The 25,024-nt window shown below is 33.9% G+C and overlaps 3 protein-coding genes across 4 annotated transcripts; all 3 read right to left on the minus strand.

The window, feature by feature from the left end:
- Window positions 1-1,889: 1,889 nt before the first annotated feature.
- On the minus strand, window positions 1,890-2,579 carry LOC108219809 (pectinesterase 2-like). Its single transcript, XM_017393339.1, has one exon. The coding sequence runs from the start codon at window positions 2,577-2,579 to the stop codon at window positions 1,890-1,892; it is 690 nt and encodes a 229-aa protein (XP_017248828.1).
- Window positions 2,580-2,613: 34 nt separating this feature from the next.
- On the minus strand, window positions 2,614-3,774 carry LOC108219818 (probable pectinesterase/pectinesterase inhibitor 17). Its single transcript, XM_017393351.1, has 2 exons — window positions 2,923-3,774; window positions 2,614-2,769 (listed from the first exon to the last, which is right to left on the minus strand). The coding sequence occupies exons 1-2, from the start codon at window positions 3,772-3,774 to the stop codon at window positions 2,614-2,616; spliced, it is 1,008 nt and encodes a 335-aa protein (XP_017248840.1).
- A 6,091-nt stretch (window positions 3,775-9,865) lies between these two features.
- LOC135150834 (uncharacterized) lies at window positions 9,866-12,964 on the minus strand. Of its 2 annotated transcripts, none has more exons than XM_064088159.1 (4): window positions 12,331-12,964; window positions 10,862-10,954; window positions 10,615-10,759; window positions 9,866-10,460 (listed from the first exon to the last, which is right to left on the minus strand). In XM_064088159.1, the coding sequence occupies exons 3-4, from the start codon at window positions 10,702-10,704 to the stop codon at window positions 10,095-10,097; spliced, it is 456 nt and encodes a 151-aa protein (XP_063944229.1). In that variant the 5' UTR covers window positions 10,705-10,759; window positions 10,862-10,954; window positions 12,331-12,964; the 3' UTR covers window positions 9,866-10,094. The 2 variants fall into 2 exon arrangements, with proteins under 2 accessions (XP_063944229.1, XP_063944227.1); XM_064088157.1 differs by having other exon boundaries at window positions 10,862-11,267.
- Between the last annotated feature and the right edge of the window lie 12,060 nt (window positions 12,965-25,024).

The raw sequence follows: 25,024 nt of genomic DNA on the forward strand, positions 1-25,024 counted from the left end.
ACACCTAAAGCCACCATCCTACGGCGGATTTCTGTCGTACAATCATCGCGTTACACCTAATTCCGGCAACGAACCTCACGTTTGTTGATTCACCAAATTCCTCTATCAACACACTAAATCAAGTTTAAACACTAGATAGCGGTACTAGACAAACATCTACTTGACTGTTAAAATAGCAAATCAAATAAAATTATTAGTTTCCGAAACTTTGGTTACATAACTAAAATATATAAATGATGACATCTATATGGTTGGATCGATGAAAAATATTTTTTAAAAAATCGAAACACCAACTCAGGATTAAACACTAGTTAGTGTTACTAATCAAACTGATCTGTGATTGATAAAATAATAAACCAAATAAAATTATATTTTTTCGAAACTTTGATTGCATCACTAAAATCTATAGATATATTAGATGTTAAATTCTGAGTTCAATAACATGTATGTATTATAAAATATCCCGAATATATTATATTTTTTTGAGTTTTAACAAGCCAAACTCGAGCCGAACAAGTTCGAGCCGAGCTCGAGCCGAACACACCACTCGGCTCGAGCTAGTTTTTTTAACAAACACATTTATGTGTTCAAGCTCGTATTCGAGTTCTTGACGAACCAAGTCTAACATAATTTTTATCGAGCCGAGCTCGACCTTGTTCGTGAACAGCTCGGTTCGTGAAGAGCCCTAGTTTTCACCTTAAATCCAAAATAAGTCCATGAATATCATATTACATAGATTGATATATATCGGTATTGAATGGTCTCTCGTACTTATTTAATAATATCTTTTATAAATTTTATATATATTTAGAAATATTAAATATAATATTTATTAAAATTATATTAGTTATATATAAGTATAATCAAATCCCAGTTTATTATATTAGAATTTCATAATTATTTGCTTAAAAAGTTTTGAAAGTTGTGTGAATTAATTACAGAGAGTGTATTCAATGGTGATTTTAAAGGATTTTCTTCATTCATGAAATCCGAGTGTAATCAATTTGGATTTTAAAAAAAATATTAGAATCTTGAGTTAACTTTTAGGATTTTAAATTATATTACAAAATTTTATGGTATTCAATGAGGATTTCAATCTATACTTTAAAATCCAACGGTATACAATTGAAATTATTTAAAATTCATTAAATATGTTGGTATTCAAATGTTGAGGGATGGATTTTTGGAGTACTCATAAAATGATGGATTTTGCGGGATCCTTCAATATATATTATAGGCCATTTTTCAATATATTTAATGTAATCCAAGAAATTTGAAATACTATCAAAATCCATGAAATTTTGAAGTATTGTTCTTAAATTCTAAAAACTCTCGTCAACTTTTGATATTTTATCAAGAATCCGCATAAAATCAAAATCGGATACAATCCATTAAATTATAGACTATATAAAATCCTTTAAATCCCAGTTGAATACACCCTCCACAAACATTGTTGAAAAATAGTATAAAATTATATTGAAACTAGACTATTAAAATGGAAATGAGAGAATATTAATGATACATGACATCTTGACTTTTCTTAATTAGATATGTCCGGTCTAATTCTTTCTTAAATTTTCACATTAGTTTGTGCAAAGGCCATACTAATTTAATTAAGTATGACAAAACGAATTTAATTTAGTAAATTTTGAAAAGTAAGCAAAGGAAAAGATGCAAAAGTCTATTAACACTGGTGAGGTTTCCTGGAAGGATGTAAACAGAAAGTTACTCTGATTTTGATAATTGCTTTAAGTAACTAGGCTTATAGTCATTTTGACAAATTTTACTGTCACTTCTAAGTCGTTCAGTGAAAGACAACTTTCATAGATCATCTGTATCAAAATCTGTATACAAAGAAAAAAGAATTGTTTGTAGTATACTTGCCCCATTTAGATGCCTGAATCAAATGGTACACCAGTGTCCGGTAGCCAGGATTCGCCATCGATGAAGTTGGCAACACTATATTGCTCAACATCAGATGAATCTGTTATAATATGGTACCCAGGCCACTTAACTCTTCCATCAGTTGCGGAGCCTGGTCCATTGTTGTCAAACTCTGCATAGTACACAGTTGCATCTCTAGTCGAACCTGTTCCTTGAAATTCCAACCACCCCTCCGGGCTCACAATGCTGTCAAGAAAGCTCTGCATGATGACAACAGTTGAGTAATCTTTCCATGGACGTCCTAAGTAGGCTGTAACCCCCGGTTGCAGATCGGGTCCTGCAGCGACTGAGCAGTTCTGGATCACGGTCCCTGTGGGATTGTTCGGGTCTGTCCGGCCTTGAGCTGTGATCACTAGGCCTCTGTCTGTCTTGCTTGCCAAAATGCTGCATTGTTGAAAAACAACAGAAGCATCGCCAAAGATGAAGTCCACTGTTCCAGATATTTTACATTCTCTGTAGAATTGTCGATTCGAGCCTGCCAGGAGGGTATCTTGGTAACCTCTGAAACCACAGAGGTAGAAAGCAGAGTGGTCTGCTTGCGAATATAAGGCTATGGCTTGTCCAGCATCCGTGCCAGCAGTGTTCTCGAATGTAATGCTCTTTGCTACAAATCCTTTCCCCAAGACCTCTGGCATTTAAATCTGTGTTAGTCTGTGGTGTGCAAAAATACTATATTGTAAGGGCTTTTGGTCTCTCGCATATGTCTGCCAAGGACCCCTTATCCAATACAGCTTCCTGGCCGTTGGATGAATATCCAGCGGCTAGAATTATAGCGGCATGTTTAGTGCTTTTTAACCGTTGGACGAGATCATTTTTCCCGTCCAACTGTCAAAAAGAGCTAGATGTATTAAACTTTTGTTAAAAGCCTGGCTGCTAGATATTGTTATAAGAAAAATCTTCTGTATCAATTATATAAGAAAATAATTTGAAATCTTCAAAATATTAACAATGGAGGTAGAATATCTTACTGAAAGTTGCCGTATCCATGAGGGTTCGACCAGGAGCACCTCTTTGGTTCCCGGTAACTATGGTGTTCTCCATATCTTCCCCAACTAGCACAACATTCTCCATTTCAGCCTCAACAACAGGATATTCCGCGTAAGTCCCCTGTTTCACTTGTATGACAAACCTCTGACTGACATCCTGTCTCTTGGCTGATGCTTGTAGAGCTTCTGTAATAGTTTCGTAATCTCCAGAGCCATCCTGAGCCACCACACAGTCCGCATTCCCAAAAACACTATCATTACCTGGAAAAGATTTACGAGACCCCTTGTGCCTCTTCCCTTTTTCTTGGTCGAAAAACACCTTGTTCACAGCCAGACAGTTTCTTATCAGCTCTGTCACATTGTTTGCAATCACAAGTGGATAGATATTGTTGGTCACATTGACATCAGAGAAGCCCTCGTCACACGTAATGATGTTTGTCGACGCAGCACTAAGCCACGTCTGAATGTCAGCAGCTGTACTTTTCTTGTTCACATCAACAATCTTGCTCAGGGACTTCACAGTGAGATTATAGAACAGTAAACAATCTGACCAAGCTGATCTCTCAGCATTGTTAATAACATTCGGCTCCAGTGATTTTATGTATCCTAATTCGGATACTACCCCGTCCAAGGCTGATTGTTCAGCCAAGTTTAAGAATTGCTTTCTTGAAATCTTTGTACCCTCTTGTCCCGGAATGTGGCTCATGTGATATGTGCATGGTTTCGGATTCGGTGTCTGGTTGCACCACCAGTTTATGTCACCAGTGTTGCTAAGGCTTGATTGAACATAAGGCAGAGCAATGAATATTGTGGCTAGAAATGTTAACAAAGGTGTCATTTGCATTTTCATTGGCAAATTTGGAGTGAAGTGTGTTCCTCTAATCAGGGCCGTCTGGGAGAATTTTGGGGCCCTGTGCTATAATATGAATTAGGCCTCAAATAATAATAAAAAATATGTATATTATAAAAATAAATAAATAATAAAAATATTATTTTTTTATAAAATTAAAACATGTCACTTAAAATAAGATAAATAATGTTATTAAATAATAGTAATTTTAATATTTTAAACAAAATTAATATGAATTTATATGAGATATATCTATATGTCATTGAAAAGAATGAAATTTATAGGACATATGAAAAAATATCATATGTAAAAAACATTATGAAAACATTTAATAAAAGAGAAATTATTATATAAAAAGTAAAGATACAACATAAAAGATTTTAAATGCAAATAGACATAATAAACTAATCTATTAGATTATGTAATTATTTATCTATAAATAAACAGAATTAAAATAAATATATAATTTTTAATTTTCAATTTCATTTTCGAAATTTAATTTTATTAAATAAAACATTGATTTCTAAATTTTGAGGCCCCTATAGCTTTGGGGCCCTGTGCCGTCGCCCACCTTGCACGCCTCAAAAACCGGCCCTGCCTCTAATCCTCTGGTTTGTGGGGAGGATCCTACGCGTATTTGTACCCCATCATTAGCTACCCTTGTAATAATCTAGTAATAATATCAATCAAATATCAAATCTAGTAATAATATCCAGCAGATGTTCTGAGATCAATGTACTCTGTATTATACATGCTTGATCTTCACCAAATTAATGTAATCTTGTTTCTCATCCTGTATTCCTGTTTCATTCCTTGTCTTCTGTAATTGTCAAACTGACTTATTTTATAATATATGTGTTTTGTAAGTGAGTTATGAAATTTTAGATAAGAAAATGAAAATCTTATTTTTGTCATGGATCTATTTTGAATTTTGGAATTTAACTTGATTAATATAATATGCATATAATTATTTTTTATAATTTATTATTGTATTATTAATTTTATATCTAAAAATCATAAATTATTAATAAATTTATTTAGCTTGATAAAAAAATTATTTTTAACTTATAAAATAAATTTCGAAATAAATTATCTTTAATTATCCAAACCAATGCTACATAAACGATTAAATTTGACAAAAAATTATGGTCATTTTTAGTTATTTTCGAACATCGACGGTCAACTTATGTATGTCATTTCCACTTTTAAATAAAATAAAATATAGCATATTTTATCTAGCATTTTACTTCGGTCGTTGAAGATTTTGTGCTTCCATAGAGGAGCTATTATTAGGAAGTGTTTTTAAGAAAAGAGGACAAAAGTTGGACAAGATATTAATGCAAAATAGCACCAATGTATGAAAAACAAAGCAAGCACATAAAAAACAATGTAATACAAATAGAAGCAGTGCAAGGTCGGCTACAAGATAATTGTCATTTCATGTAACAATGTGAGTAATACAAAAGGCACCGGACACGGTTCTCCCAAGATTGAGCATTCAGAGTAGCTTTGTAAACATATTGCATACAAGATTAAGACATGGATTGAAATCTACAAGCGATACAAAATCGGTAAATAAATATTTTCCGATAATATGATTATCTTCTTATTATTTTATCCCTCTCACAGATTAACACTGTTCAGCGGCTATCAATGTAATGTACCAACAGAGCAGGCTGAATAATGCAGTACAGAAATAAAAGTATTGAACAGGCAGATAAAAGACAACATGGTAAATATATATATATATATATATATATATATATATATATATATATATATATATATATATATATATTACTGATCTTTAAATAAAACAACAAGATACAACTATATTTCTTTCTTAACCCAGCTGCTGAAAATAGCTTGTTGAACTCCCTATAGCAACTCAAAATTACACCTTGAACGATACAAATAGATGAATAAAGTTACAACTCAACAACTATGAATTCTTATATATAGAGAGAGAATAAAATTCAATGGAAATCATATAATTTGGAGACAAAAAAACTAGATCACATCTCTCCATTCTATTCTAATCTAACACCTCTAATTTGTTAAGCACTTTAAATTTAACATTTTTTTATTTAAATAGATAATAACTTCTTTCCTTATCCGACAAAGATGTGCATGAGTTATGCAGCAATTATGATCCTTTCAGTTTTTTAGGAAAGTAGTTAATTAACTTATCTGGCACTTAAATTTATCATAAATGTGTAGGACAAAATAAAACGTAGATATATCACAAAATATGCATGACAAATTATTAATATTACCTTACTAGAATTGCAGGACAAGAATAGTGTAAATTATAAAAATAGTTTTGAATAAAAAATCAAAATTCATGTCGATGATCTTGCAACAACTGAAGCCAGAATATTGTAAACTATAATCGTAATTGTTGTTTAGTAGAATTGCAAGACAAGAATATTTAATCATTTCCTTTAATTGCTAGATTATTTTAACGGTAGATCTTTTAGTCTTTAAGGATTCCAAAATTTGTGATCGCCATTGAGCCCAACTCATATAGATTTATATGGTGTATGTATGTATATACACGATCTCTTGAAATAAAGAGCCGCATAAGGTTAAGAAATCAAAAAAATTTGTATTGGTGTTATAGTTTGAATATCAAGAACGCCCGATTGATACTCTACATACAATGATCATTTGCCCAAGATACTTACAACAATCTTAATTCACATATATCGTGTTCACATTTCTACGATAAACGACAGTTATGTGAACTGATTTTGTTTGAGAAGAAGAAGATATTTGAAAGTAATAATCAATGAAGAAATACAAGAGATTAGTTTTGTTATAAAAAAAAATTTAAAGCGAAAATAAAATCTCTTGTAATTAAGACAATGATATGCTAAAGATTTTGAATAGTTGTGAATATGTTGAAAACCATATATAATATATAAAGATCCAATTACTAGAATTGCATGAAGTTTGAATTGAAAAATCTTTTTGGGCGCGAATTTGTAGCTTGCTCCCATTTGCCGTCAAGTATAGGAGGCTTCCCGACATTCTCTGAAATTCTCCGACGACTTGCTAAAATAAAATAAGTGATAATATAAATAAATTAAAGACTCCTAAAATAAGTGAAAATAAATGAATAAAATTATTAAATATCAACTAAAATATAGATATTACATTAAAATTAAAATAAATTAAATTTAATTACATGTAACAACCGCAAAATTATAAAAACGTAAATAAATTAGTTATTTAATTTTATGCAGTTAAAGTTATTATTTAAATAAGTGTGAAAATTATAATTTAATAAAAATATTGGTCCGTAAAGCATTTCAGGCTAGTACGAGGTATGGTTATATTGGCTAGCTAATTAAATCTATTTTTATACCCTTAAGATTTAAATATTGGCTAGATGTATAGTTTTATGTTGATCCGGAAATTATAAATATTGCGGGTAAAATAAATATTTCTTTATAATGTTAAAATAAGAATAGTTAAATGAGTCGGGACTGAAATTATTAGTTATTTAAGTGATTATTCTAGTATTTTATAATCACGGATAATATTTGGAGTATCAAAATAAGAATAGTTAAATGAGTCGGGATTGAAATATTGGTAAATAAACGAAACGGGAGTAATTAAAACGAGACATAACTGTGATGCGAGGCAATAATAATAATTAAATAAATAAAATAAAAATAGGATAATATAAGCAAACCTCAAAAGTTGTGCACACCTTGGTGCCCAAGAATTTTGTGTGCTGCCCAAGTAAAGAAGAATAAACAAATAATAGATTAGAAGGTCATTAAATGTTAATGACGATTAGCAGTGCCTATAAAAAGCCAAAGGATTTGCCATTTTATCACTTCTATTTCCTTACATAAAAAGAGGGGAAAGTAAATTGAGCAGAAGTATAAACCAGGAGGTTAACTTGGAAAGGATCAGTTTCAGCACAACCTTAATATAAAAAGAATATAAAGGGACGGAGCATAAATATAAGTATTAATTCCGAGGAAAAATATTGTCAAGCTAAGTACCCGAGGCAAGTTCACTATCATTATCTCTATTTAATTTGTTTAATTACTTTAATTGTTTGATCAAATAATGTTTTAAATATCTCGACTATGTCCTTCGCTCCAATATAAGTTATAAATCATTAAAGTGCACTCCTAAAATTGATTACGTAATTTAACCTTCCTTTTGTCCGGGAACTATTAAAGAATTATTTCGGATAGAAGGTGTATTGTTTACATCTTCTGATCAATAATGATTTATTGATTGGTTAAGGATTTGTTTCTGAGAGAAGATGTATTGTTCACATCTTCTGGTTAATAGTGATTGATTGATAAATCAGAAGAGTTTGTTCGGAGCATGTTCTTTCTACTCGGAGAATTCTTGTTCGGCTGGTCAACACGAATTTATTAAATTCGTGGTAGAGATGAAAGTTACTATCTGGTAAGGCAGATAGTAGGGTTCTAGTGTTAAACCCTGATGCTAGCAAAGAGAGTGTTGGTGTGTCTTTAGTGGTGACGATCAGACCACTAGGACTACACGGGAGAACGATATTCACGAAATGGTATTTGATCGGACCATGTAGTGATATCGAGAGGTTGGAAGACCAGCAAATTCTTTGATTTAAAACTTGTTCTGGTATTTGATGCTTTGTTGATTTAAACTGTCTTCTGTGCCCTAAATGCATAAATTGTTAAATGTTATCTACAATTATGTGAGCTTGCTGAGCATGTAAGTGCTCATTCTTGCATCTATGTTTTATCAACTAGCAGTAAAAAGCGAGTATGGCACGAATCAAGTTAATCGCTCGGAAGCGGGTGCGAGCTCAGATAAAGGAAAGGCGCATCACTCCAGCTGAAGCTGCCAGACAATGAAGAATAGTAGGGACTCGGGCTGTAGTTGTTTCCTTTTTGTTTCAACCCTGTTTATATGTAATCATATTAGTAGTTTGGATGAAAGTTAGACGATCGACCCTGGACTTGTGGGGCTAGAGTCGGATATTGTATAATATTAATATCTATGCAAGTGTTAACATAAATATTTATTATTTTATGGCTTAGAATATTTCCTATGTGGAAAGGGTGAAGCTCAATTATTCGATTTTAATTCAGAATTATTTTACGAAGGAATCCAGGCAAGTTCACTATCCCTCTCTTGACGTGAATTTTTCGTGCCTATTTGATGATTGTGTGAAAAGTGTTGATTGTGAAGATATTTCATTTCGTACCAATGTAAATCGAGAAAATATCTCCGTTTCATTTTGAAAGCTTTAAAGATATTGTTCGTATATTACTTTCTATACTTTGAGCCCTCCCATTGTACTGGAATGAGCTGATCCTAATAACGATGATATTTTGAATCTTCAAAACTTGAGGTGAATACATTGCAGCGATGATCTCACCACAATTAACTTACTCCCATTTTGGAGATCATCTTATCCTTTGGAATCGAGTTCTTGTAATTATCTTTTGGTTCTACCTTCGGGTAATATTTGTTATGACGAAAGGGTGCATTGTTCGCACTTCTTTGATAGAGATGAGTAGTGATGATTGAGAAGTGTTTGTTTGGGAAAAATTTCTTGTATTCGGAGGAATCAGTTCAAGCTGGTCAACACGAATTTATTAAATTCGTGGTAGAGTTGAGAATTTACTATCTGCACTACACCATATATGGTCTGTCCTAACACCGAATTTTCGTTGCTAAAACCATCATTTATGTTGCTATTGTGTTTAAGGCAACATTTTTTCCAATTTCGAAGATGTTGCGAAAATCCATGTGGCCATAGAGGTTTTGCTAACACTTTGTCCATTTTTTGGTAATATAGTAAATAACGTTGCCATAGAGTGTATGGCAACATCTATTTGGTTAACAGCAACATGTATTATACTGTTGCTTTAAAGGTTATGGTAACACCTCTTTTAGATAGCAACACCACATTTTATGTTACCATAAAGTATAACTAAAATCAAATTATATGGTTATGCCAACACTTTTAATGTTATAGCAACACTGTAAATTAATTTTCTTAGCAACATTTTTCTAAGCTATGGCAACAGGTTCAAATAAAAAATTTGCAAGCTTTCGTTTGAGAATTAGATCATCCCTTTATAAATAACAATATCAAGTTTCCAAGCAAACAAACAACCAAATTCTCAAACAGTACTGACAATTCCCCAACTCCAAAATACATCACATCTTTCAAAATAAAACCAGATCCTCCAACTTCTCCAAAATACAAATTCATCTTAATATAAAACCTAAATAAAAGTTAAGCAAGGACATGTTTAGTTCAGAATACGGAAAATATCAATCAAGGGCTGTTAATCACTGCCATTTTTGGCCTGTGATGGCTCAACTGTTGGCTCAGTTGCACTGGTTAGCTCGATATCGAGATTAAGGCCTGGATTCTTTTCTGCCAGCTTGGACATCATGAGCTTGACATTATCTTCAACCTTCTTCTGCACTTGTTCTTCCATCGCCTTTGCAATTTGATCTCGAATCTGTTCAGTTAAACTAGCCACATACTTCTCTGGAATGGTAGGCAAAGGGCGTGCATTTTTTTTCTTTGCTTCCCTTTTCTCAATAAGCCTCCCCACTAAAAACGTGCGATTGTGATCCTTCCCACCATAAACAACTTCATCAGCTTCGTCAATTGTTCCATCTTTCAGCAGCTTCTCTACATTTTTCTATAACAATAACATGCATACATTGAGCAAAAAAATGTCTTGATCATCTACAACTACCAAAAAGTATTTAAAATAGCAAAACTAAATATCAAGGATATAACTGTACTGATTATAATTTATATTTGTATTCAAATTATGAAGTCCGAGAACTTACTACTTTTTTCTCAACATCTTCAGTAGGTACTAGGTAGCTTGTATGTTCTTGTGCTTTCCCGTTTGCGTGTTTTAAGATAAACATCAGCATCTGATATTGGCGCTGGTGGTTGTTCACGGGTAGCCTTCAATGCTCTTTCAAGTGCCTTGCAAAAAAAAGGTTTTCACCACATCAACCAGTTCATACTTATAGAAACAAACAAAAGGACAAGCATAATCCTAACAAATATTTAAATGAAAACACTTACCATATTGTGACTTATTTGTGCGAAACTCCTACTTCCAGCAGTATGTGTTTCAGTTATAAGCCTTCGAGATTCTGAATTTGTTCTTGCTTTTTTCTGAAAAAGAGAGAAAAAACAATTCGAACCCGACATTTTCTTGACAATCCATCCATTCAGTACTACCATTTACCATATTTGAGACGTCGTAAATCCAACTAACTTCTACCACAGATGGACCGTTACAAATCAGGTGGTTATACACTTGTTCTGCACCCCACCATCGCTTACTTTTACATAAACTACAAGGACACTTCATTTCATTTTCTATAGCATAATGAACCATAGCATTTTCTACAAAATCTTTAACCCCCTTGTTGTACTCTTCACTGAACCTTGGAAGATTAATCCATATTTCACTCATCTTTACGTTCTGTTCAATAAAATACAACTCAATTATACAATATATAATAGTAGTACCATACCTAACAGTAGTACCTAACAAATATATTTACAAACATATATACAATATATAAGCCTAAATATCATGAATACTAAATATTATACCATATATATATATATATATATATATATATATATATATATATATATATATAATATCATCACTACTAAGTTATCACTACACATATTACTTTCTAGAGTTGGCAGGCTGCTATAGTTTAGAGACCATACAAATAACATATAAAAAGAACATGTCTCCTACAATAAGTAGTAATACAAACTAATTTATACATATTTACTAACTTATACATATATACTAACTTATTAATCCCCAACGCAAGTCACAATGCTATTAAAAGAAAAATTGCACTTGAAATCCCCTGTTAACCAGTCTGCAACTCATATGACATCTACTATTACCATATACAAACTTGATTGGTTGCATAATAGTAATACTATAAAATCTGTGTTCATAGTATAAAATTTTAGGTAGATTTGGTCGTGGTTTAGGGACTCTAGCTGATCTTGTATTACCTAAACTAATATCACCTAAATTAATATCACCTAAACACAAGAGTGTGCAAATACTAGTTTAAGAGAATGGGGAGCATTACCAAATATGCAAATACATATGTCCAGGGTCATTGTGATTCTCCACACATTACTACTAGAATAAAAATTATAACTCAAGAAAAAGTACAGATTACAAGAGCAAATACATTCTCCAGGAATACACAAAAACTAATTCACTTGAAAATACACTTGAAACTAATTCTCAAGCAGTTTAACAAGTTTATATACATTAATCCTCCAATACAAACAAAAAACAATAAACACATAATAAGAATTTAGAAATGCACATACAAACTTGGAAAATGCAGATAAGCAAACACACTCCAAGAGTTTTTCAATTGACTTGCAAATTTAACCCTAATGAACACCCAATTAAACCCCAACTGAAGAAACCCTAAATTAACAATTAAAAATTAGGGTTTTAAAACCCCCAAATCAACAAGATGAACTCAGAGAGATACCTTATAGTTAGAGTTCGACCAAATTAAAGCTACGAGAGAAAAACAACAGAGCTCCTTCTATAAAGTCGTCGGACCAGCCCCCTTTCCCAAATTTTTGCAGATTCGAGCTTCGAGAGATGAGAGATATGAGAACGAGGAGAGAGAAAGAGATGAAAGAGCGAGATGGAGAAGATTCAGAAGAGAGGTATACTGGAGACATTGAGTAGAAAATGCGAGAGAGAGAGAGGGGGAGGTTTTGTCTGAGAGAGAGTGAGTTCGAGGAGAGAAATGTGTTTGTCTGAGAGAGAGAGATGAGAGATATGTTTTTAATTTTTGTTTTAATTGTCTGAGATATGCGGGAGATATGTTTTTTCTAAGGCGGTTGCAGCTGAATTTTGTTTAAAAATTCGACTATCAAAACAAAGCGGGATGTTTCCCTCTTTTATTTTAACTCTTCTCTAAGGCAACATCGCACAAGATGTTGGCAAGATGTTGGCATTGCGATTTTTTTGTGGTTAAGGCAACAGTTTTCGGATCAATGGCAACACCGCTATATGATGTTGGTATACACCCAGTTCAATCAAATTTTAAGCATCTAAGGCAACATTTTTGGTAGCAACATCATTATGCAATGTTAGGATAGACCATATATGGTGTAGTGCTGGTAAGGCAGATAGTTTAGGGTTACAAATGTTAACCCTTATGCTAGCAAATGAGAGTGGTAGGTGTGTCTTGTGCGGTTACGATCAGACTGCAAAGATCACACAGGAGAACGGTATTCACGAAATGGTGCTGATCGAGCCATGTAGTGTTACCGAGAGGTGGAAGACCAGCGTTTTCTTTACTTGAACTTGTATTGTCATTTGATGGTAGCTGCTTTGTTGCTTGACTTGAATTATTTTCTATGCCTTATGTGCATATTCTGTTGATTGTTGTTCTGTTCTATGTGGACTTGCTGAGCAATTAGGTTGCTCATTCTTGCATCTACTTTATGTCCTTTTGAGCAGTAAAGAGTGAGTATGACCCAACTCAAAGGATTGGCCCGGAAAGGGGTTTTGGCGAAGGCAAAGACAAGGCGCATCACACAAGCAGAAGCTGCTAGACTACGTTGTTTGGTAGTACCAACTATAGTTATTATAATAGTCTGTAATCAGACTCGCTATTATGTAATCAAGTTAGACTTAGTAGTAATGTTGTAAGACGATCGAACCTGGACTTGTGGGGCGAGAGTTGACCAAACCTGTGACGACCCCAAATCCGCTTCCCGCAGATCTGGCTCATCACTAGCATTTGACATCAAAACAACACTTGCATAGATATTAATATTATACAATATCCAACTCTAGCTCCACAAGTCCAGGGTCGATCGTCTAACTTTCATCCAAACTAATAATATGATTACATATAAACAGGGTTGAAACCAAAAGGAAACAACTACAGCTCGAGTCCCTACTATTCTTCGTTGTCTGGCAGCTTCAGCTGGAGTGATGCGCCTTTCCTTTATCTGAGCTCGCACCCGCTTCCGAGCGGTTAACTTGATTCGTGCCATACTCGCTTTTTACTGCTAGTTGATAAAACATAGATGCAAGAATAAGCACTTACATGCTCAGCAAGCTCACATAATTGTAGATAGCATTTAACAATTTATGCATTTAGGGCACAGAAAACAGTTTAAATCAACAAAGCATCAAATATTAGAACAAGTTTTAAATCACAGAATTTGCTGGTCTTCCAACCTCTCGATATCACTACATGGTCTGATCAAATACCATTTCGTGAATATTGTTCTCCTGTGTAGTCCTAGTGGTCTGATCGTCACCACTAAAGACACACCAACACTCTCTTTGCTAGCATCAGGGTTTAACACTGGAACCCTACTATCTGCCTTACCAGATAGCAACTTTCATCTCTACCATGAATTTAATAAATTCGTGTTGACCAGCCGAACAAGAATTTCCCGAGTTTCTCCGCCGAGTTTCCGAGACCTTTTATTAATAGATAGTATATATTTAACCCTTTTAAGTTGTTAATAGTTGAGGTTATTAAATTTTTATTTTATGTGTCATAAAATATATATATTGTCTGGAAAGGACGAAGCAAAATTATATAATTTTGGAATTCTCAAAGCTAAGGACTCGAGGCAAGTTCACTCGGTTAAAGAATTATTTCCGATAGAAAGTGTATTGTTCACATCTTCTGATCAATAATGATTTATTGATTGGTTAAGGATTTGTTTCTGATAGAAGATGTATTGTTCACATCTTCTGGTTAATAGTGATTGATTGATAAATCAGAAGAGTTTGTTCGGAGCATGTTCTTTCTACTCGGAGAATTCTTGTTCGGTTGGTCAACACGAATTTATTAAATTCGTGGTAGAGATGAAAGTTATTATCTGGTAAGGCAGATAGTAGGGTTCCAGTGTTAAACTCTGATGCTAGCAAAGAGAGTGTTGGTGTGTCTTTAGTGGTGACGATCAGACCACTAGGACTACACGGGAGAATGATATTCATGAAATGGTATTTGATCGGACCATGTAGTGATATCGAGAGGTTGGAAGACCAGCAAATTCTTTGATTTAAAACTTGTTCTGGTATTTGATGCTTTGTTGATTTAAATTGTCTTCTGTGCCCTAAATGCATAAATTGTTATATGCTATCTACAATTATGTGAGCTTGCTGAGTATGTAAGTGCTCATTCTTGCATCTATGTTTTATCAACTAGCAGTAAAAAGCAAGTATGGCACGAATCAAGTTAACCGCTCGGAAGCGGGTGCGAACTCAGATAAAGGAAAGGCGCATCACTCCAGCTGAAGCTGCCAGACAACGAAGAATAGTAGGGACTCGAGCTGTAGTTGTTTCCTTTTGGTTTCAACCCTGTTTATATGTAATCATATTAGTAGTTTGGATGAAAGTTAGACGATCGACTCTGGACTTGTGGGGCTAGAGTCGGATATTGTATAATATTAATTTCTATGCAAGTGTTGTTTTGATGTCAAATGCTAGTGATGAGCCAGATCTGCGGGAAGCGGATTTGGGGTCGTCATAGGTTTGGTATCAGAGAAATGCTCAGATATCAAATTGTTTGATTTTGTTCTTTTCAAAAACACAATTTTTCCTAAAGTGATTTAAGAAGGTGTTGTATGGAGATGTCAAATCCAGATCCTCGGATTTGAGGGTTGTTACATCGATTATCGAGATTTAATAAGATGACCCTTGCCTGGGGTTGATAATTTGTTTCATCTGTTGAGGAAAGCATCTTACTTTGTGAGATAGACACGAGATCTGGATATCATCAGTTAAAAATCGGGTCTGAGAATGTACCTAAGACGGTCTTTAGGACCCGACATAAACATTGTGAGTTCTTAAGAGATGCTTTTCAGATTAACTAATGCACCTATAACAATTATGGAACTTATGAATAGAGTAGAAAGAACATTTTCCGAACAACTCTTCTGATTTATTAAGCAATCAGAAATCAGAAGATGTGAACAATACATCTTTTATCAGAAGCGAATCTTTGCCTAATTCATCTTTTATCTAGGCTTCTGATTATTTTCCACTGGTGGTGTCTCCTTTTTCACAAAAGGTTTCTTATTATTGAAGTTCCACGGTTTTTCTCAAACTTTGGGTAAGTGTGAAGAAAGTTTTCAGGAACTGAAGAAAAGACTCACGATGGCTCCAGTACTAACTTTACCAGATGAAATTGGAAATTTTGTGATTTTTAGCGATGCGTCTCATAAAGGTTTAGGATGCGTTTTGATGCAGCATGGAAAGGTAATATCATACGCGTCTAGGCAACTTAAGGAATACGAACTGAGATATCCTACCCATGATTTAGAATTAGCTGCTATAGTCTTTGCCCTAAAGATCTGGCGACATTATCTTTATGGTGAGAAGTGTGAGATATACACTGATCATAAGAGTTTGAAGTATTTGTTTACTCAGAAGGAACTGAATATGAGACAAAGAAGATGGTTAGAGTTGATCAAAGATTATGATTGTACAATTAACTATCATTCAGGAAAAGTCAATGTAGTGGCTGATGCTTTAAGTAGAAAAGAAAGAATAAATGTGATGTCGTTACCAAAGGAGTTGATCAAAGAGCTGGAAAAGTTAAATTTAGAGGTTAAGGGTTCAGATCCTAGAGATGGGATGATTTTTGAGATGATAATACAACCAGATTTATTAGAAAGAATTAAGAAGAGCCAAGAATATATGATTGAGGAAAAGCGTCCTGAGTTGTTAGGGGATGAGTGTTTAAGTGTAATGGATGATAAAGGAATTAGGAGATTTGCAAACAGGATTTGGATTCCTAACATGACAGATCTTAAAAGAGATATTTTAAGTGAAGCACATGAATCAAGATATTCTATTCACCCGGGAAGCACCAAGATGTATCAGGATTTAAAGAAGAATTATTGGTGGCCCAACATGAAAAGAGAAATCGCTGAGTGGGTAAGTAAATGTCTGACTTGTCAAAAAGTGAAAGCAGAGTACCAGAGACCTAGTGGATTATTGCAACCATTAGAGATCCCAGAATGGAAATAGGAACACATCACCATGGATTTTATTGTTGGATTACCAAAGACTCGAGCTAATCATGATGCTATTTGGGTAATTGTATATAGGCTGACGAAATCTGCACATTTCCTTCCTATTAGTGAAAAGTACACAATGGAAATATTAGTAAAGTTATATATGAATGAGGTTGTGACTAGACATGGAGTGCCAGTGTCAATTGTTTCAGACAGAGACGCAAGATTTACTTCAAGATTCTGGCAAACTTTTCAAGAGTGTTTTGGTACTAAGCTCAATTTAAGCACATCATATCACCCTCAGACGGATGGACAAAGTGAGAGAACAATACAAACCATAGAGGATATGTTAAGAGCTTGTTCATTGGATTTCAAAGGAAGTTGGGATGATCACTTACCATTAGTGGAATTTGCTTACAACAATAGCTATCATTCGAGTATAGGAATGGCCCCTTATGAAGCGTTATATGGTAGAAAATGTAGATCTCCTCTTGTTTGGGATGAAGTTGGAGAGAAAAAGATATTAGGACCCGAATTAGTCCAACAAACCACCCAGTCAATCGAGAAGATACGTAAAAGATTAGTTGCAGCTCAAAATAGACAAAAGAAATATGCGGATTTAGGAAGAAAAGAGAAAACATTTGAGATCGGAGAGAAAGTACTTTTAAAAGTATCACCTTGGAAAGGAATAATCAGATTTGGAAAAAGAAGCAAATTAAATCCAAGATATATTGGACCATTTGAGATTTTGAGAAAAGTTGGAGCTGTGTCTTACCAACTAGCTTTACCTCCAGATCTACAACATATTCATGATGTATTTCACATATCTCTTTTGAAAGCTTATAAGTCCGATGATCGACATGTTCTAAATTATGAGCCAGTAAACCTTCAGTCAAATTTAACATATGAAGAAAAGCCAGTAGAGATTGTGGACTCAAAATATCAAGAATTGAGAAATCAGAAAGTAAAACTAGTTAAAGTAATTTGGCGAAATCAAGCTGTAGAAGAAGCCACGTGGGAACTGGAAGAAGCAATGAAAGAGAAGTATCCAGAGTTGTTTCAATATCAAATCTGATTCCGAGGTCGGAATCCTTTAAAGGAGGGAAGAATGTAACAACCGCAAAATTTCAAGTACGTAAATAAATTAGTTATTTAATTTTATGCGGTTAAAGTTATTATTTAAATAAGTGTGAAAATTATTATTTAATAAAAAATATTGGTCCGTAAAGCATTTCAGGCTAGTACGAGGTATGGTTATATTGGCTAGCTAATTAAATCTATTTTTATACCTTTAAGATTTAAATATTGGCTAGATGTATAGTTTTATGTTGACCCGGAAATTATAAATATTGCGGGTAAAATAAATATTTCTTTATAATGTTAAAATAATTATTTAAGTGATTATTCTAGTATTTTATAATCACGGATAATATTTGGAGTATTAAAATAAGAATAGTTAAATGAGTCGGGACTGAAATATTGGTAAATAAACGAAACGGGAGTAATTAAAACGAGACGTAACTGCGATGCGAGGTAATAATAATAATTAATTAATTAAAATAAAAATAGGATAATATAAGCAAACCTCGAAAATTGTGCACACCTTGGTGCCCAAGAATTTTGTGTGCTGCCCAAGTAAAGAAGAATAAACAAATAATAGATTAGAAGGTCATTAAGTGTTAATGACGATTAGCAGTGCCTATAAAAAGCCAAAGGATTTGCCATTTTATCAATTCTATTTCCTTACATAAAAAGAGGGGAAAGTAAATTGAGCAGAAGTATAAACCAGGAGGTTAACTTGGAAAGGATCAGTTTCAGCACAACCTTAATATAAAAAGAATATAAAGGGACGGAGCATAAATATAAGTATTAATTCCAACGAAAAATATTGTCAAGTTAAGGACCCGAGGCAAGTTCACTATCCTTATCTCTATTTAATTTGTTTAATTACTTTAATTGTTTGATCAAATAATGTTTTAAATACCTCGACTATGTCCTTCGCTCCAATATAAGTTATAAATCATTAAAGTGGACTCCTAAAATTGATTACGTAATTCAACCTTCCTTTTGTCCGGGAACGGTTAAAGAATTATTTCTGATAGAAGGTGTATTGTTCACATCTTCTGATCAAAAATGATTTATTGATTGGTTAAGGATTTGTTTCTGATAGAAGATGTATTGTTCACATCTTCTGGTTAATAGTGATTGATTGATAAATCAGAAGAGTTTGTTCGGAGCATGTTCTTTCTACTCGGAGAATTCTTGTTCGGCTGGTCAACACGAATTTATTAAATTCGTGGTAGAGATGAAAGTTACTATCTGGTAAGGCAGATAGTAGGGTTCCAGTGTTAAACCCTGATGCTAGCAAAGAGAGTGTTGGTGTGTCTTTAGTGGTGACGATCAGACCACTAGGACTACACGGGAGAACGATATTCACGAAATGGTATTTGATCGGACCATGTAGTGATATCGAGAGGTTGGAAGACCAACAAATTCTTTGATTTAAAACTTGTTCTGGTATTTGATGCTTTGTTGATTTAAATTGTCTTCTGTGCCCTAAATGCATAAACTGTTAAATGCTATCTACAATTATGTGAGCTTGCTGAGCATGTAAGTGCTTATTCTTGCATCTATGTTTTATCAACTAGCAGTAAAAAGCGAGTATGGCGCGAATCAAGTTAACCGCTCGGAAGCGGGTGCGAGCTCAGATAAAGGAAAGGCGCATCACTCTAGCTGAAGCTGCCAGACAACGAAGAATAGTAGGGACTCGAGCTGTAGTTGTTTCCTTTTGGTTTCAACCCTGTTTATATGTAATCATATTAGTAGTTTGGATGAAAGTTAGACGATCGACCCTGGACTTGTGGGGCTAGAGTCGGATATTGTATAATATTAATATCTATGCAAGTGTTGTTTTGATGTCAACTGCTAGTGATGAGCCAGATCTGCGGGAAGCGGATTTGGGGTCGTCACATTACAGACCCTCTTTTCTCTTGTTTTTATTGTACATGATGAATTGACCTTCATTAGTCGAGTCAAAATTGAGAGTCGAACATCACGTGTGAAATAAATTTTTGCGATATTGTCTCCTCAAGACTTTAAAAATTCGATCATTCGACTCTCTAAACTTTAGTAACATAAGTTTTCTAATATTATAAGAGTTTCCTTTGTTTTGAAACAAAATAGATTTCATCAAAATGAAGAATAATATGAAATAGTCTCCAACAAAACATCCAGAGAAGACGTAAATAAAATGAAGCAATTACTCAAGCAAGGTGATTTGGCCAACTTATGAGCCACCTTGTTTGCTTGCTTGTCTTCAAACCAAACCCTTTGACCAACTCATATTTTCATCAAGCAACATCAAACAATCTTGAAGAACATGGCCTACTTTCACGTGGTTAACAATTCGTCACTTCAAAGTTTGAGCCATAAGTAACGAATTTGTTTCAACTACAACCCTCGTGATACGTTTCTCTGTCATCCATGCCAAAAACTTGTAGACTCCACTACTTCAGCTGCATGAACGGACTCTGGGTTTTGCGTTCACAAAATCTTGCCTTTCATGAACATTTCGGTGTGATCTCGAGGTGTCATCCCTATAATGAAAAAGTATGATCCCTTATGAACAGAAACATCAACATTGACATTGAAAGTCCCATTCTCAGGTGGATACTAGTGATAAACCTTTTCTTTGTCTTCATTTATGACATGCTTATTATTTTTATGTTTTTCTTTCATTGCTTTCTTCTAGTTTAACACCATCCTAGAACTCCAATCTATTACTAACAATAGAGACACAACTTTATCATCTCAAATCTTCTCATCGCGCCAAAATCAAATACTGCATAAGACTATAACTATCTTTATAGTTTTCTCATTAATTCCAACAATCAATTTTGGAATCAGTCACTCTAGAGCTGACGTAACCATGATCATATCTAAGTTCAAACCTACAAATAACCAATATTGAGAGACAAAATGATAGTTAAAAGATACATGTAGCAAGTGTTGTACTTTTAATCTCTAGCATCAACGATATTCATAAATGATTATCTAATTTATTCATTCATACATTTAGATCGAGTTATCTTTTTCTCTTAATGTAATTAAAAATATCTGAAATATTAATTCTTTCATCTTATTTTGTTGCTCAATTTAGTTATTTATTTATCATTTAAAATGTATGAAAAACATTTTTGACTATGTATTAAATTATAATTTTGGATAAAAATATAATTTATAGATTTTAAACATAAAACATTTCAAAAAATCTTAAATAATTATTTTTATACATTTTATATCTATAAAAAACTGAAGAAAACAGAGGTAATGCTTCCCTTTGTAATGTCAATAAATGAATGAATCAATTTTTCTTTTCTATAATTAGATATCTATATTGTTTGATCCGATGGGATATTAGGTTGTGTAGTTGGAGTTGATTGCTTGTGTGTGCTGAGGATCTTTCCGCTCTATGTTTCAAATGTGAGGCTCATAGGTGGATCGGGAGTATTACAGATTTTTCGTTAAGTTTCAAGTTTAACACAAACTAACTTTTAACCAGTGACTAACATAAAAATTTATATATATATAACTTTTATCAATGTGTATATTTATGTATTATATATAACATATTTTTTGATTTGATTTTAAATTTATTGCTAATATTAGTTTGTGTGCTGTTGTGGGTGGTTATGATTCGGAAGTTACCGAGTAATAGTTGAAGAAATTTCTTCTCTCCATTCAGAAAAAGACTCCATAAGAAGTAAGATCCATCAGGGATGCTTTTTATGAGGGCAAAACTAAGCAGGAGTTGTAATTAAAAAAGATGATGCGGCCTATTACTGAAAACACGATAAGTTAGAAAAGAATATATATTATGTTGACGTCAGCTGGTGCCATGATGATCTTAATATTCAAAAGAAAGAGTTAATGGAGTCACTATAAGAAAAGGAAGAAAATTCATGGTTCTGAAAATCTAGAAACTATAAATGTTGATGTGATGACTACTAGAAACTACAAATGTTGATGTCATGACTTCAATCTCTGAGATGTTCTAGTTGTTCAACCATCAAAAGCTATAAAGTCCAATACGCGTCTAGTCACAACCTGTGAAAGTCTAATACATCATGGTTCAAGAGAATACCAAAACCCAAGTCTAAGTTTGACAGATATATACACTGAAAAGATCAAGTACAATCAGGTGAGAATGAGTTTTGAGTGGTACAACTATGTGAATGGTCTGGTCACTCTTGAACATTCAGAAATAAAGGTATAAGTCTTTGATGAAGAGAAAAAGTTGACATTTATTGATCCAGCTCCTATAAGAAAAACTCTATTATTAATTGGATTTTCTAAAGCAAAATCCATCTACAAGGGAATCCAAAGACAAACATGGATTTGGTTGTTCCGGTGCTAGTTTATACACCGGTGGAGAAGTGTCTATCATAGTTCCATATCCACTATTTGACTCAGTTCAAGTAATTATTGATTCATTTAATGAAGATGGAATAGAAGCTGACTTGCTTTCTTGACAATGGAAAAGTGTACAAGATCAATGATGTTCATATCCTTGAAAAATCTTTGAAAACTTGAGTATATTCTCTATATGTTGAAAATTAAGAATGAAGCTACAAGAAAGTGGGTAGAGATTCTTAAGAAGAGAATTTCTAAAAAAAAAGTCAGACATAAAGTCTGATGATGCATATGTTCCTAAATATGTATCATATGATGACAAAGAAAAATTAATAACCGAGAACAGTGTAAAGCTGGAAGTATTTCTCGGTTAAAGTCACTTATTGTTTGATGAAGATGCTAAAAAATTTGGAAGCATTCAACTTAGAAATATAATATGCAGAAATTTAATCTACAATCTAAGGGCTGCTACTATATATTAGACAAGTGATGTTGATCTAGAATTGAAGGAGATAAAGGAACAAATGATTCAGACTCTAGCTGTTGCCGAATGAAAATTATTGCTTGATTTTCTTGACAGAGTTCTTGGATATTTGGAGATTCCTACTAGATAAACACTAGACAACTATACATATGTAAAATGATATATTTGATGATAGCAGGGATTATTATCAGAGTTTGTTCTCAAAAGAAGATCAGAATATATCAGTGATTAGCATTTGACAGCGATGACGTCATCAGAGTTTGTCATCAAATCTTATGTATATCGAAGTCTGTCAAAATAAATTTTCAGGAGATGATTGATATCGTTTCGAGAAATATTTTTGTAGAGATATGTCAGTTTCAGGATTTTAGCAATTAGTAGCTATTAATTATAGGATATATTCAGTATTCCTATTTCATGTATATCATATAGAGTAATTCACAGTTTGCATCCCCTAACTTAGGTGGTTTTGGCGATTTGGTAACGTATTTATAATGTTGGCACTATGCCCCCCTCAGCTTATAAATAACAAACAAAATACACCCCAGCTGTGTTTCTCCGTTAAGATACTAACGGTTGACGTTATAATACATAATACAGTACCATGCAGTTAGCCAGCAAACTTTATGTACAACACCTGTGGCTCATCTTCTCCATCACAACAAATCACAACAAAGCTTATTCATCACAGCAAGCCAAATCAGTAATGTAGACAGTTGGTAGTTGAACGCATAGACATTAGAAATAAATATTCAAGCAGTTGGTAGTTAACATTCAAGGTTGTTGTGCCAACCTTCAAAAATAAACATCCAAACAATTCAATATTCATTACTGAATACCTCTACCAAATAAGCTGTAAACAGAAAGCACCACCAAAAGTAAAATTCATTACTGAAATTGTTAGTTTTTCTTGGGCAACTGCTTCTTCTTCCTTAAAGCAGCCTCTTGCAAATTCTTTAGAGACGTGAACTTCTGTCCATGTACTGGTTCAACTCCTAAACACTGTCTAGTACCTGACTGAGATGGTGCCTTAAATGGCCTGATGATCCCTCCATGGCTACTGGAATTGCCCTTCTCAGTTGTTCCCTGGACTGTCTTCACCCCCTTCGATGTCTCCGGTTGGTCTTTTGATGGCTCGGCTGGCTTTTCGGATGGCTCAGCTGGTGACTTTTTGGATGGCTCAGCTTGGTTTGAATCAGTTTTCTGTGAAAAAAAAACAAGCTCCTATCAGTCAATGAAAAACATGTAAGTTCTTAGCAATACAACTAGTGTATCAATGATATACCTTAGCAGTGCATGTTTTCTTGTTGTGTCCCACTTGTTGACAAATACTGCATTTTTTGATGATTGGAGTTCTGGAGGTTCCAGCCCCTTGGTCCCCCCCCTCTTCCTGCCTCTTTTTTTCTTCATCAAATTTCTGCAAATTTGAACATGTAATTAAACACAATAGTAATCAAATTCTAGTTAATGAGGGAATTCACTTAACAATAGTACCTTTGTCTGGCAAGTTCTTGCATTATGCCCCCATTCTGAGCACCAAGTGCATTTTAGGGAGGTTCCAGTCCTCTTCAGCATACTAGGGTCGTTTTCCCTCAGTTGAACTATGTCAGACCTTTTATCTCGCTTCTTTTTTGGCCTGCCAGGAGCAATTCTTGGGTTTGGAGGTAATATAGGAGTTTCATGTGTTTCCTCCCAAAATTCCTCTCCATTAAGGGGTTCAAGGATGTGGCTGTATACCCTCAGGTAGTACTCTTTCTTGTGGCAGTCATGCATATAGTCCAATGGATTTTCTTTTAAAAAGAAAATGCAGGCACATGAATGAAAACAGGGTATACCTGTTAATTGCCACTTTCGACAAGCACAGGTTCGAGCATTCAAGTCCACCACAATTTGATGACCTCCATCAGTCATGGTTACCAGAAACTTAGAGCCCCCATTCCATACTGGCCTGGCATTTGCAGCCATTTCCATAGACCTAATACATTTGACAGAAGTAAGAAAAAGAGTTCTAGTAGTACAATTAGTGAAGTGAATTTAGTAAAGGGTACATACTTGTGTAACTTTTTAAGAGGTTTTGTGCAGAAGATAGTGTCCCTCTTGTCCATTTTTGTGAGCCTCTTACAAATCCTCTCCATACAGGTGTTTTGAATCCCCCTGAACATTGTTACAATCCCCATTTCTCTGTACTTGTTTATTGCATTGTTAAAAACTTCGCAGTTGTTATTAACAAACATATCACTCTTGCATATATCTCTAAATGCAGATCGACTCCACTGTGATTTTGG

This window comes from Daucus carota, chromosome 1 (assembly GCF_001625215.2).
Source record: "Daucus carota subsp. sativus chromosome 1, DH1 v3.0, whole genome shotgun sequence".
Classification (NCBI taxonomy): Eukaryota; Viridiplantae; Streptophyta; class Magnoliopsida; order Apiales; family Apiaceae; genus Daucus; species Daucus carota.